The following is a 15227-nucleotide window of genomic DNA, read 5'->3' as shown; positions in this document are numbered from 1 at the left end:
GCTGCCAACATTCCAGCCACTGCTGCACTTTGGACAGTCTCATTGGACACAGCATGAAAGTCAACTCCCTACTGGCTCACTTAGAGTGCTAATAGAATGTTTTAAAGAGTCCAAACAGCCAGAATAGCATCCCCAGATACTTTCCTGAACACTGTTCTTTTCCAGGTTAGCTCCCTAATGATAGGCTGATGTGTACCAAATTCAGTGATGTGATTAAGAAATACAAATAAAGCAAGGCCAAATGAATACAGCACATCTAAAAGGCAGGACATCATTATTAATGATAATAGTAATAGTGTGAATTATTATTTTACTTGTTAGCCTGCATCAGGCCTTCTTCCTCCTTCCTGTTCAGCCTTAGACATTTTGGTTCCAATCATTGCCCCAGAATTCCTGAGTCTAGAAATCTTGTTAGCCATAATAACAAACCTGGCAAGGTGCTAAGGTAGTAACAATAATAACAGCTCACTTTTCTACAGTGCTTTACAGTTGACAATACTAGTGGGATTTTAGGGACAGCAAAAAAAAAATGCCTGTCTTGCTCCAAAATACTTCCTCAGTTCAATTCAATCAGTTTAGTTCAATTCAATTCAACAAACATTCATTAAGCACTAATAGGCAAGGCACTGCACATAACACAAATATTTCTAGCAATACAATTTGCAATAGTAATAAACAACTGGAAACAAACCAGGTGTCCAATGATTGGAGAATAATTGAATACATTATACATTATGATATGTGAATGTAATGGAAGACTACTATACCAAAATAATAACGAATACAAAAAACCCCCAGAAATATGGAAAGATTTATATGAAATAATGCAGAATGACAAAAATGGAAGCTAAAGAACAAAGAACATCCTAATTGCAACTATGTGATCAAAGACAACAATAACAACAACAAATTCATATTTTACTTCTAAAGGAAAAGGTACAAAACAGTGATTTTTAAACTGGGGTCCATGAACTTTAAAAAAAATGCTGATAACTATTTCAAAATAATTAATTTCCTTTGTAATGATGGTAGAAGCAATATTTTAACCATTGTTCCCTCTTTCCTTGAGTCTCCCATGTGAGTTAGGCTAATTTTTCCTTTAAAGCTATAAAGATATTCCTTGAATCATGGATGACTTTAGGGGACTAAATTTGTTATCACTGTTTAGTTGTTTTCAGTTGTATCCCACTCTTCATGACCCCTTTTGGGGTTTTCTTGGCAAAGATACTGGAGTGGTTTGTCATTTCCTTCTTTAGCTCAGTTTACGAATGAGAAAACTGAGGCAAACAGGGTGAAGTGACTTGCCTAGAGTCACACAGCTAGTGTCTGAGGCCAGATTTGAACTCAGGGCTTTCTGACTCCAGGCCCTATACTCTGTTCACTGTGTCACCTAGCTGCCCCAGGGGGATTAAAGGCTCTGACTATTGACATTATTTTCTGGTGACTAAAGGATAACACAAGGAGCTCCAGGTGTACTCTGATAGCTAGTGAATCAAGATGGTCAACTCAGGCTAGCCAGTTTACTCCAAAAGATCAGAATGAGATATCCTCAGTGCCTATCCTTGTTCACCATCCTTCTGCTATGGCTGAGCAAATCTTTTTGTTCACTATTGAATGTCCTATGAATGTCTCATTTTGTTTTAATATTGAATCTGAACTATCAGAGGAATGGCTTATGTCAACCCAGGCTTAGAACAATAGTTTTTTGTGCATTTAAAAACATTGTTCTGAGAAGAGGTGTATAGGCTTCACCATACTGCCCAAGGAGTCCATGACACAAAGAAGCTTAAGAAACCCAGCTCTAGAAAGAATAATGAAAACAAGGGTGGTATGTTTACTATTATGTTCAAGTTAATAAATACATCTTTTGGATTGGGGTTGATCAATAAATGATAGAAGCTTACAGATACATGCACATTCATTTTAAATCTCTTAATTTAGGTTTCATTTTGCTCATTTGTTTTTACTTATTTTCTTTTCTTATGTTTTTGTTTGAAGCACTGATATAATGGTTAGAAAGCTGGCCTTGGAGCAAGGAAGATCTGGGTTCAAGTCCTGTCTCTGATACATACTGACTTTGTAATTCTGGGCAATTCATTTAATTCCTCACTGCCCCCAGACAACTGCCTTGTATAAAAAGTTGCAGAGCAATTGGAGATCTGTATTGGTAGGAGTTTCCATACTTGGTGCTCCCTACACCACGAGAATGTTGTATGCAGTAACAGCAATATTGTTTTAAGAACACCTTTGAGTGACTAAGTTATTTTGACTATTATAAATACCCAAATTAACTACAAAGGACATATGAAGGAAGACACTATCTGCATCTAGAGAAAGAACTGATGAATAGAGGTATATATATATATATATAGTGCGAACTGTGGGCTCACTTAAATAACCTTATCTCCTACTAACAGATTGGGCCCTCAGAGGGCTGCTACTACTACTACCCTGCGGAATTGTGGGTTCTAATACCGCACTCACAAGACCACAACTGTGTGTTCCTCTATATCTTTGAACCAATGAACATCAGTTAGCTTTTTTACCCCCTGCCCAGTCAGAATTTTATTTGGAAACATCACTGTGAGCCCTGGCCCCCTGCTACACAGCACCACTGGAATCACATGTTTACTATGTTCCCAGACCATACAGTTCTTACCAATACCAGAGCACTAAAGCAATCCTGAATTTCAAATGATCACATCCAAGGAATTTTCAGCACTTGACATTTAACCCCACAAGTGCAATAATCTACCAATATTTGAGATTTCTATCCAGCATGGGAAATTGAAAATTCTTGCTCCGCAAAAGTTATGGACACGTCAAATCTTTATAAATAAACATCCAGTGAAGAGAAACATAACAATTCCAATTCATCTTTATACACGGAGCACTAACGGCAAAGGGGCCCGGGCCAAGCGGTCCGGTGCGGTGGGACGAGGGCAGGAGAGTCGCCCAGGCAGGGGGCGTTTACAGGCCAGCCGCGCACCGGCCGGCCGCCGAGGGTCCCGCAGCCAGCTGGGACTCTGCGGCTGCGGGGCGAGGGCGCCGGGCCAGCCCCCCGGGAGGGACTACCGGGTGCAGAGGATGAGGGCCACGATGAGGCCGTAGAGGCCGAGCACCTCGCAGAAGATGAGGATGAGGATCATGCCCAAGAAGAGCCGCGGCTGCTGCGCCGTGCCCCGCACCCCCGCGTCCCCCACGACGCCGATGGCGAAGCCCGCGGCCAGCCCGCTCAGGCCCACGCTCAGGCCGGCCCCCAGCTGCAGGAAGCTCCTGAACAGGCTGATGCCGGCCGTCTGGGAGCTGACGAGGAACACGGCCACCACCAGCCCGTAGATGGCGACGATGCCCGCCATGACCACGGGGATGACGGACTTCATGATCAGCCTGGGCCGCACGACGGACATGGCCGCGATGCCGATGCCGCTCTTGGCCGTGCCGTAGGCCGCCCCCAGGGCGCTGAACACCATGGCGGCCGAGGCGCCCATGACGGCGAAGAAGGACGCGTACTCGGGGCCGTCGGACATGGCTGCGCGGGCTGGGCGGCGGAAGGCGGGCGGGCGAGGGGAGCGGCCCGGGCGCGGGCCGGAGGGCGGGTGGGCCGTGGGCGCGTGGGCCGTGGGCGCGTGGGCCGTGGGCGCGTGGGCCGTGGGCGTCATGCTTCCGGCACCGCCGCCGCTTCTGGGAGAGGTGAGGCCCAGACATCCAGGCCACCACAGCAGGCACGGGCTCCCTAGGGGAAGGGGACTCGAATTTCAAGTGATTTTTATAAAAATCCCTTCCCTTTGCCCAAGCGTGGGGTCTTTTCTGGCCCTCGAATTTCAAGTGATTTTTATAAAAATCCCTTCCCTCAGCCCAAGCGTGAGGTCTTTTCTGGCCCTCGGTGACTCTTTTTCCTTTACGGAGTCGCCACCCAGTCCACCTCCAGGGGATGAAGGATGAGTAACTTCTTGGTCAGCTGAGCTGGCCCCTGGGGTCAAGCGGATTACTGCTCTCGGTGGCTTTGAGGTGTGCTCACCCCGCTAGGCCTGGAGTCAGGAAGATCTGAATTAAAATTCCCCTTAAGTAATTACCAGCTGTGTGACCCTGGGTAAGTGAGTTCGACCACTTCGCCTCAGTTTCCTCATCTGTAAAATGAGCTGGAGAAGGAAATGGCAAACCACTCCACTTTGCCAAGAAAACCCCAGGAAGGGGTCATGAAGAGTTGGACTGAAAACAACTGAACAGCTATTGATGGAATATTATAGTAACTACAAATGTCAGTTAGGATACTGAGTGTCTGAAACAAACTTATGAAATAGAAATAGTAGATCTTCGCTGGACAAGGAAGGGGCAAACCACTCCAATATTTTTGCCAAGAAAACCCCAAATAGGGTCAGAAAGAGTCAGACATGACTGAGCAACAAAGGACAAAATCCTCACCAGATTCAGCCATCGCAGCCACCAGTTCCAGGACTTCTGTTGTCAGTAGGACTTTGGATGTTGGCTCTCTTAGATGCTCTAGTCTCATTCATCTCCCGATGCTTATTCCCCCAAGATCAAGAAAGAAGAGACAGGGCTGAGACAGAAGAAATAAAGATGCCATATAATCATGGTCACACTAACTGGGTGGATGAGGTATTTCCCTTGCTTCTAGCCCAAATTAGTTTTTATCTTTCTTGCTGCCAGGAAAGAAAATGAGAGATTGTTTGTTCAAACCTTTTGTATGCACACTCAATTCCAGCTTAGCAGCCAGTTAAAAGATGTTACTGTCCATGTGCACTACACTGACAGGAAAACTACAGAGGATGCATGCTCCTGCTCTGAAGTGGAGGGAAGATCCTCTCCATTACTCATACGTGAAAGCGGGTTCACTAAAGTTCTGTGTAGCATGTTGACAGCAGGCAGAGGATATTAAATATCTTCTGTATAATCAACTAGGAAAGGCAAACCCATGTATGCTCTAGGGACCAGGCCTTCATTGGCCAGTCCTCCATTAGATATGCAATTTATAAATAAATATGCACCTATTAGGAATGTATGCTCAATTTTTTTTTTTTTACTTGTAAGGGTGATTGTACAAAAAAAAGTTTAGAAACCATTGTCCTACACCAACAAAAATCATAGATCTAGAGATACACACTTATGTATGTGTGTGTCAATATGTACATTTATAGGCACATCCATATGTATATATATTCATGTATGTGTATGTATTTGTATGTATATAATACCTATAAAAATGAAAAAAAAAATACATCCAGTCTGCCAAAGTTAGAGCTTTATTCTTTTGACCCAGTTTGTGATGGGTAGGGAAGGCTTGTTTGGCGTAATTTTAGGGACTCTGGGAAGTTGCCATTGCCAGAAAGAATTTTCCAACACATGTGCTGATCCCTGGAATTCCCCCTTTAGAGCTTTAAGCTTTTAATCTGCCTCTTCGTTTTCCTCTTCTTTCAACTAAAGCTCCCTTGAAATATTGATACTGTTATGGCCTCTTATAGGAGTTGGGTATTTTGGGATTTTGGTGGTTCTCTGATTTCCCTAGCATGGTTACTTTTGCTAATGTAATCTTGGAATTGAACATTCTCTTTGTGATTTTCATTCATATCTTTCCATTAAATATTTCCACTAAACCTCCAGAGAGGCACCCAACTATCTGAAGGCCTTTATTTTGTTTCTTTCTCTTTTCAAATATCTTAGGGGTATCAGTGTAGCACTTGGTCTATCCATTTGCTATTTTTCGTTCTCCCTAAGTGACTAGTTATTATTGTACAATGGGAATTGAGGATTTTCGTGCAAATTTTGATTTTGTGGATAGGAAGGGAGTGCTTCAGTCTATAAATTGCGAGGGGGAAGGCACTGTTATCTTATCATCTGTTCTGTAGTCGTGCCTGGGCTTGGCCTCGCTTTATTGTTTAGGCCTTATAGCAGGGGTGGGGAACCTTCGACCTCAAAGTCACATGTGGCCTTCTGGGTGCTTGGATGCTGCCTTTTGAATGAGTCCAAGTTTTATCGAAAAATCTTTTTATTAAGGGGATTTGTTCACTGAAGTTTGGATTCAGTCAAAGGGTAGCACTTGTGGACATAGAGGGCCACATGTGGCCTTGAGGCCACAGGTTCCCCGCTCCTGCCTTAGAGTCTCCCTGAATCCTTTGTTAAAATGTAAACACTAAGGCTGAAAGGGCTAGGGAGTTAAACCTTTGCTGATGATTAGTTAGTTAATCAGCATTCTTTCCTGCTGAGAGGTTGTCATAACACTGAAGAAGGAGACCTGGGTAGTTAGGGAGATGGGAACACCAAAACTGGACTTTGTCACTTACATAATTTTGCATCTGGTAGACTTGAGTCATAAAATCTATTTGGAGTCTGAGGATTCAGGATCTAATCCCATCTCTTTCACTGTTTAGGTATCTGAGTGATGCTGAAACCTGGCTCCCACCTGATGACGCAGCCTCCCTGGCCACACTTTTCAGAAACTGGCCCCACCTTTACTCATCCTTCTGTGCTTACTGATAGAGGAGAGGTAGTGGGAATACTCCTCACTCCCCTTTGCCACCTCCAGTTTCTCCCTCTACTTCCATTGCTCAGTAATCTCTCTCCCTCTGAGGTTCCTTCTATTCATATTTACTACCCGATCAAAATCTTGGTAGCATATATAGGGCCATCATGTGGGAATAAACTTGAAAATGACATAATTTATTGGTATGTTGGAGAGGTTGGTAATTTATTGCACATTTGTCAAAGATTTTCAAGAGCAGTCAGTCATTACTCAAATACTCAAATAGTTCTGATTTCATTGCTCCTCTACTCGTGTGCCTCTTGTCCATACCCTCCCATAAATTCATCAAAGGGGATTTACCCTCCATTCTGAAGAGAAAAAGCCATGATCAATAAAATAAAGATAGTAGACCTCCAGAAGAATGTGTACATATTTTTATATGAATGAATGAATTCAAATTCAACAACTATTTATTAAGTACAAGCTTCAAGCAAGCCTTCATACTAAATGCTAGGATACTTCGATATCTTTGATTTTATTGATGTAGGTATTCCCACATAAAGGCCAGGCCTTCCCCATGCTGCCTTTGTGAAAACTGAATCCCATTAGTGAGAGATAGCCCTTGCATATCCCTTCCATCTGCATACAAAGTTATCAAAAGAAAGGAGTGGAACCTTGCAACGTCACTTTCTAAAGTTTTTCTCCTTTCCTTCTTCTGTCCTTCCCCAGAATATGGCATTTGTGCCCTTCGCTGCTCTTCAAACCCTTTACAAGTCACATGACTTGGCTGGCTCACAGTCTTTTCTCATGGCTGGCTGCAGCTCACTGCAGCACTGCTGTTGCCCCATTCACACTTGATAAAAGGTTATTGGCCCATAATTTTAAGCTTTAAAGAGCTCTCATTGAGTGGGAGAAGGGAATAAGCTGTGGCCTGCCCTACTATCTATTACTGGCTAGACAGGTTTTTCCTGCTGGAGCAGCTTAGCTAGACACTCCTATTCTGAGGCCCCATTGGAGACCAAACTGGTTAGTATCCATAGCATTGCAAACACAGGTTATGCTAGCAAACCGTGGTTTTTCCAAGAGAGATCAGTAATTTCAGAAGTGACTTTGCCTATAAAATCTTCTCTAATTTTCCTCCCTGTTTTCTAGTGAGTTTTACTTTTGGATTCCACTTTATATTCAAAACCCAGTCACATGTCTGCTCCAGTTCCTTACAAAAGGGGATATATCTTCTAACAGTCAATCAGAAAGCATTTTAAAGAGCTCTGCTGCTGTCCTTTAGTCCATAATGTTATTTCCTGACTGGTTACCATCTTATTAGATATTAAATATCAAGATAGGGAAGAGAAAAAGTGCTGATAGAAAATGTTTTTTTTTTCTTAGAAATCATTAGCTATTAGTGTAGCAATACAATTCCTACAAAAAAGACAGTTAAGTGAAGTGCTTCTGGGTGGAACAATTCCTAGCTTTATGATGGGCATATATATACTTCTATATTTGTGTAACAGTGATTACTCTGGCATCTATTGCCTAAGAACCAGGTAATATAATTTCTGTCCATCTCTCAAGGTTCTTCAGTACCCTTAAGGAGATTACAGGATCTCTGGTTTCTGTCATTGGCTCAAGTCCCCACCTTTGTGTTCCCTTAAATTTAGGAGTCCCCAGTATTAGTTCCATTTAACTACATAGCTTAGCATTCACAAAGGATATTACTTCAAAGATCCAGTAACAAACAGACCAACATCCTTGCCCTTAATACCTGGGAGATATAATCCCCCTTATGCCCTGTCAGTCTCTGAGCCAGTGAAGAAATAGATTTACAATCTAACTGTTCCTATGTAGCGTGGTCCCACCAAATTCCAAGTCCAAAGCTCTCTGGGCTTGTGTCTTAGTACCCTGGCTTCCCAGGGCTGCTCTACTGGGCTGGCAGCATCTTCTGGCCTGGAATCCTGGTTCCAAGGTCATCATGCCTTGAACTCCCAAAGCTGGAAATTCCACCTTCTTTGCCTAGAAATTAAAAGGATTACTGAAACAGATCAAAACCCCAACTTTGTTTTTTGGGACCATAGGACCTAATGAAGACCTTCCTCCCCTTCCCAACATAATGCATGGTATCCATGCTATGGGTAAACAAGACCTTCATCCCTAGACCAGAAAGAAGCGACACTGAGACTGTCTTCATATGGTAGTTTTAAAAATATAGCCCATTCTGGTTATGTAGCCAATGGAAAAAAAGCTGCTCCTACTCATGTGGTAGGGGAATGCAGAATGACTTTTCCTAGAAGCAAGTACTTATTATCATCTCCCACATAGGTGCCTCCATAGGTGATCTGGGCATGTCCCAAAGCCTGGTTACACTTGGATGGATCAGTGACCTTGTTAGTGTGGGTGCTTCCTTTTGTAGTACAAACCACAACTTATCTTTGTCTATTCCTCCTGTATGGCTCTTGTCCATATTCTCCCTTAATATGTGGGGGCCCTTCCTCTGGATCACTTGGCAATACATGGATACAAGAGCCATGCATGTGTTATCTTCTGTGCACTTTTGCTACTGAATAGATACTCATATAATCAGATAGATCTGTGTTTTCCTCAATATGGGCATTCCATCCAAAACCATAGATTGCTACCAATTCATGCTTTCTCATTCTATGTGATTTTTGTCCATGTCCTCCCATAGGTTCACCCGGTGTTCTGGGGGCCTTTGTTGATTTTTTTCTGCAAGGATACCTGTGGAGCGGATGGGTCCATTAGTTGTCCCTTGCCCTCTGCTCATGACCAACCCATCTTTTTTGCTCAAACATTTCTTTGATGACACCATTCATTTTACTTCTCCTTCATAATTCCTTGTTTGTAATGTGTTGCACTATGTTCTCACCAACCATGCACCTCTTCATTGACTTCTGAGTGATATTCATGTTCATTTCTTCAGAGTATAATGTTCTATGACTTGTAGCAATTCAAAAAAAAGTATATAGAGATGAATAAAATATGTATTGAATGTGCTTATTCCTACTTTTAAGCATAAAAAAAACTTGGTTTGTCTAACCATTCTTTTCCCTTTCTTTCATGATGAACCTTAAAAAAAAAACCTACTTAAAAAGATACTTTTCTTCCTCCACTTTTTTTTTTAAAGTTCACAGTGTTTAAGAATTAATTAATGAGTCAATTTATTAAGTACTTAGTGTTTTGCCACACACTGTGCTAAGCACTGGGGACACAAATAGAAAAAGTGAGACAATCTCTGCTCTTAAGGAGTTCACACTAATTGGGAAAACAACACACAAAAAAAGAAAGGTTAGCAGCAGGGTAGATGGAAAGGCCCAGGAATGCTAAGATTGAACAGCAGAGTAGATGGTAAAGCCTAAGGGTTCGTGTGATATCAGTAGATCAGAATACAGAATGAACATATGGGAGGAAGAGATATCTGGAGGTAATAGAAGCAGGGTAAATGGTAAGACATGAGGGATGGTAGGAAGTGATGGCAGAGGCAGATGCTAAGGCCAGGTAGTGCTCCATCTCACTGTAAGGAATACAGATGGGTGACTGTTATCTCATATAAGCAGTGTGAGCAGTCAAGCATCCCAGATGGCCTGGGGCTGGTAAAAGATGTGAGAGGAGAAGAGTGCTATTTGTGGTGATAGGTCTTCCTGCCTTCTAACTGTTCTGGGTGGATTGATGGTTTGTTTGGGTTTTTTTGTGTGTGTGTCTTTTTTTTTTTGGTTTGTTTGTTTTATTTTTGGAGAGGCACTTGGGGTTGAGTGACTTGTCTAGAGTCATAGTAAGGATCAAGTGATCAAGTGTCTGAGGCCAGATTTGAACTTAGTTCTTCCTGACTCTAGAGCCAGTGCTCTATCTACTGTGCCACCTAGCTTCCCCTTGTCGTGTTATTTTAAAATAGATTATAAACTTAGGATCCTGACTTAGATCTTGTTTGTAATAACTGACATTTATATACCACTTTAAGAGTTACAAAACACTTTCTCACAACAATCTTGTAATGTAGAAAATGCAAGTATTATTGTCCTGTTTTGCAAATAAGGAAACTGAGGTTCAGAATTAGAATTTTATATTAAACCTCTATACATTTTTGGAGGGAAGGATAGTCCTATTCTCTGGGATCCTTTCTAACAGCTTTTGCTATGTATTGAATGCTGTATACTCTTCAATGTTTTCAGATCAGAGACTTACAAACTTTTACTCTGCCGTAATTGGTCTGGTCTAAGATGAAGTCTGGTAGCAACCAGGCAATAGCCATCCTAGTCTGAGCTTTGCAAGATCCTGACCCCAGTTTGGGTCTGTGGGAAACAACTGTAAGCTTGCCCTTGTTTGAAACACGAGAAAACTGCTGCTGGCCCTAGGCCCTGTCAACTACCTGAAAGGCTCTGTAGGTTCAGAGTGATGGAACTAAGACCCCTCCTTTGTTCTGAGTTCCGTGGTCTTGGCACTCAGCTGCAGAACTCAGATTAGACTAGGGAGTAAATCTGCAACTTCACTTTGGGGTCAGTGCTGTCCCTGATTCTTGCCCAGAAAATAGCCACAGGCCAGGTCTGAGATGGGTCCACCTAGGACTGTTATACTGATCCTCTTCCAAGTTCAACTTGAGTCAGCAACCTTGGTGCAGGGTCAGAATGACACAGCTGCAGTCAGGGTCCTGTTGCAACAAACTACACAGTAAGAAACTGTCCCTGCTGGATCCACAACTGATCCAGGAACACCGATATCGGTCAGTCCTGCTGCTAGTCAAAGGTTCCTTCCTAAGTATATGTTCTGTACCTGCTCCCTGGGCTGGAAAGATGACTCACTGTGTTTCCTCTTTGGATTTCCTAATCATTATTTGATGTGGTGATCTTCTCAATCAGTCAATAAAGACTTACTAAGTGCCTACTACGTGCCAGGCACTCTGCTAAGGGCTGGAGATGCAAAAAAAAGGGCAAAAATATCTCCTGCTCTCAAGGAGTTTATAATCTGATGGGGGAGACAAAGTGCAAACAAATATATGTAAAGCAAGCTATAGACAATAAATAGGAAATAATTTAAAGAAGGAAAGCACCTTAAGAGGATTTAGGGAAGGCTTCTTGTAGAAAATGGGATTTTAGTTGAGACTTAAATGAAGCCAAGGAGGTCAATTGATCCTTGTAGTACTTATGGGGGTAGGGGAGGAGGAAAGATGGGCTGAACTGCTTCCTCCTACTCCACCATCTTTACCTATCTCCCTCTTTGGTGTATGTTTTTTTAAATGCTTCCTACTTTCCTTCTTTCTTTCTTTCCTTTCTTTGTGTTTTTAATATAATTTGTCCTCCTCTTCCTCTTAAATCCTTCCTTCTAAAAAAAAGAAAAACCAAACCAAAACAGAACAACCCACTTCCTTTGTGACACATAAGCATAGTCAAGCAGAATAAATCCACACATTGGCCATGTCTGAAAGTGCATCTGGTGTCCACCACCTCTCTGTCTAGATGTGGGTAGGATGCTTAATCATTAGGCCCCTGGGAGTCATGGTTGGTCATTGCATTGATCACAGTTTTAAAGTAGTTTTTCTTTACAATGTTGTATTTACTATATATATTGCTCTCCAAGTTGTGTTGATTTTCCTTTTGCATCATTTCATACAAGTCTTCCCATGTTTCTCTGAATCTATCCTATTTTTGCATTTAAGACTCAATAATATTTCATTATATTCTTCTACATATTTGTTTACTCATTCACTGCATGAATGAATCACTGAATTGAATGAATCACTGAATATATGAATGCTCACTGAATGAGCACCTCTTTATTTCCCAAGTTGGTTTTTTTTTTTTGCTACAACAGAAAGTATTCATTTAAATATTTTGTATATATGGATCCTTTCTTTTGTTCTTTGATGTCTTTGCCTAGTAGTAGTATCACTGGGTTAAAGGGTATGCACAGTTGAGTGGGTTTGTAGATATAATTGCAAGTGGTTTATCAGAATGACTGGGACTTCTCTCATATTCACTTCAACAATTGTAATTTTCCTTTTTATTTCTGTCATCTTTGCCAATCTTATGGGTATGAGGTAGCACCCTAACTGACTTTTCTCTTTTTATTAGTGATTTGGAACATTTTTTCAGCTGGTTATTGATAACTTGTATCTCTTCCCTGGAGAACTGTTTATTCATGTCTTTTGCCCATTTATCAGTTTGGGGGTGAGCAGCAATTTGAACTCAGATCTCCTGGCACTGAGTCCTATGCTTTTCCTACTATATCACACTGACTCTTGTGTTTCCCTGAATCCTCATGCTACAAAAGTGCATATGCATAGTAGACTATATGATTTTGGAGCTGGGACTTTCTCTAGTTTAATCTTCTTCATTTGATTGAGACATAAAGAGGTTTAGTGATTTGCCCAGTATGACACAACCGCCTAGAGTCAGGAGTCAATTCATAGGCATAATGGAAAGACAACAGGGTTTGAGTCTGAAGACATAGGTTCCATCTAAGCTCTGGTATTTTGTGATTTTTACACAAGTCATTTAACCTCTTTGAGCCTCAGTTTACCCATCTGCAAAATGAAGTGGTTGATCTATATGAATCTATGATTTATGAACAGGTATAAGGGCAGGGTTAGATAGTTTGCCAGAATTCTCCTTGCATCGTTCATTTGCCACCATTCACTTGTATGCTTGAAACGGCCAAGACCCTGCCACTCTGAATAAAAGACACAATTATCAGGTCAGGGAAGAAAAGGAAAAGAGCAGTAAGGTGAGAGTTCTGCAGAGGCAAGAGTTGTCAAAAAGCTTTGTCCATCAAAACAGGGAACAGAGGAACTGTAACAGAAGGACTGGGCAACAGTCAAATGAAAGCATGTAGGAAGCTGACAAGGGGCCCCTCAGAGAATCGCAATACTGACAAAAGACATGCAAACTTGAGAGCTGTACATTTGTGTGAAAATCCATTACGACAAGAAGCCACACTTAAGTCACCTACAGGGCTTGGCCTCCGGGCCAGAACTCCATTGTCCCTGCACATCCAATGAAGTCAGCCATGGACAAAGCAAATGGCCAATGAAAGGGAAGTGTTTCAGCAAGCCAATCTTTCAAGAACAATTTAGCTCCTTACTCCTGAGTCCTGGCTATAATTGACAGGTATTTCTTTACCTGTCTCCTTAACCAAACAGACACAAAAGTGCTGAGCCATTTCAAATGTTCTTAAAGCCTGGGCTTATCTTGGAAACAGAGTTTCGGGTATTTCCTGCCAAAAGATCAGATCTACCTTCAGAACTTTCCATCACTATTGGTATGAATAATTTGCCACAAAATTTCTTGACCTTCTGTGCTATAATTTGTAATATTTGGGGAGAGAAAAGAAAGGAGATACGTCATGTTGGAGGTAGAGAAAGATGTTATTAAACTTTCCAAATCTGTTTCCTCATCAGTGAAATAGAGATGATAATTACCGCTTGTGGGTGGGTGAGGGCTAATTAGTTATTCACTTTGGATGCCTCAAGTATTATTAAGCTTCACTATTTGCTGAGAATGGACAGGAGGCTTTTATGTCTTAGTGGGTGAAAATGATTGGATAAGTTAGAGATTTCTGATAACTGGTCTCTATCTTCACCCCTTGGCAATCTTTAGACATTTACATCTAAATTGGGAAGTTGGTTACTTTCCTGATGCTAATTTGCAGAGTCTTTATATTTCATACCTTAGAGATAATCTAATCTAACTCTATGTTTTTAAAAGTGAGGGGAAAAGGCCCCCAAAAGGGAAGTGGCTGACCCAATTCACAAGGTACTAAATAGTGAAACAAGTATTTAAATCTAGCAGATTAGCTTTAACTGGGGCTTTGTTCCAAAGCAGAAATTTCCTAAGGGTTAGAAATTTGCCTCCATGCAGGAAAATTAAAGGGCTTCTGATAGTGTTTCTCCTCTTTTAAAGAAGAAAGATGAGTGGTGAGGCAAGGATAGACCCCAGTGGTGGGATGGGGGCAGGGCTGTGGGTAGGTGGAGATGAGAATGTTGGAAAAGATGGGGAGAATGGGAATGAGAATTGATCAGTTGTAGGTTTCCTTGGATGAGGAGTGAGAGAAGGCAGACACTGTGGTTGATGAGAGCTGAACCCTGGACTGGTTGAGGTCTCTTGGTCAGGGAATTGATTCCCTTGATGTTAACACTGACGTCCTTTCAGGGCTCACCTCATAGTATGTCTTATGAGTGGGAGAGAGGGGGCAGTATAGTTACTGGTTAACCTACAATCTGGAAAGTGGGACCTGCACTCACAATTACCTTGCAGAGGTGGGGAGCCCATTAGGGAGGACATTAAGACCTGGTAAAGGAGAAAGTGCCTTATCCCCCTACTAGAGGGACATATCTTCTTCAAGATAACTGCTTAACTTCAAAGATCTGTTCTTTTTCTGGAAGTTTTGCCCACCTTGACCTTTCAAACTTTGCCAAGTCCCAGAGAAAGGTGGAAGGTGAGTGGTTGGGACAGGAGGAGCCAGATGAAAATTTGGAGGAGGCTCACTCTTTGGGTCAAGTAAGGGTGCTGAGGGGCCTCAGGGCCCAGATAGGGAACCAGATGCCCAAGGGAGGGGGAATGCTAGGAGTTCTCCTCAGTAGTTTCCTCAAAACTTGTTTAGTCTTGGAAGAAAGGTGGTATTCTCTCTCTCTCTCTCTTTCTCTCTCTCTCTCTCTCCCTCTCTCTCCCTTTCTCTCTCTCTCTCTCTCTCTCTCTCTCTCTCTCTCTCTCTCTCTCTCTCTCTCTCTATATATATATATATA

At 42.1% G+C, this 15227-nt stretch overlaps 1 protein-coding gene across 1 annotated transcript; it reads right to left on the bottom strand.

The window, feature by feature from the left end:
- Positions 1-3071: 3071 nt before the first annotated feature.
- LOC114027834 (V-type proton ATPase 16 kDa proteolipid subunit-like) lies at positions 3072-3539 on the bottom strand. Its single transcript, XM_027842024.1, has one exon. It carries the CDS (start codon positions 3528-3530, stop codon positions 3072-3074), a length of 459 nt encoding a protein of 152 aa, XP_027697825.1. The 5' UTR covers positions 3531-3539.
- Between the last annotated feature and the right edge of the window lie 11688 nt (positions 3540-15227).

The sequence above is a fragment of the Vombatus ursinus genome, unplaced genomic scaffold (assembly GCF_900497805.2).
Source record: "Vombatus ursinus unplaced genomic scaffold, bare-nosed wombat genome assembly UNPS02014863.1, whole genome shotgun sequence".
Taxonomy (NCBI): Eukaryota; Metazoa; Chordata; class Mammalia; order Diprotodontia; family Vombatidae; genus Vombatus; species Vombatus ursinus.
The sequence above is the reverse complement of the archived record's forward strand: the minus strand, read 5'-3'. Positions and strand labels throughout refer to the sequence as shown.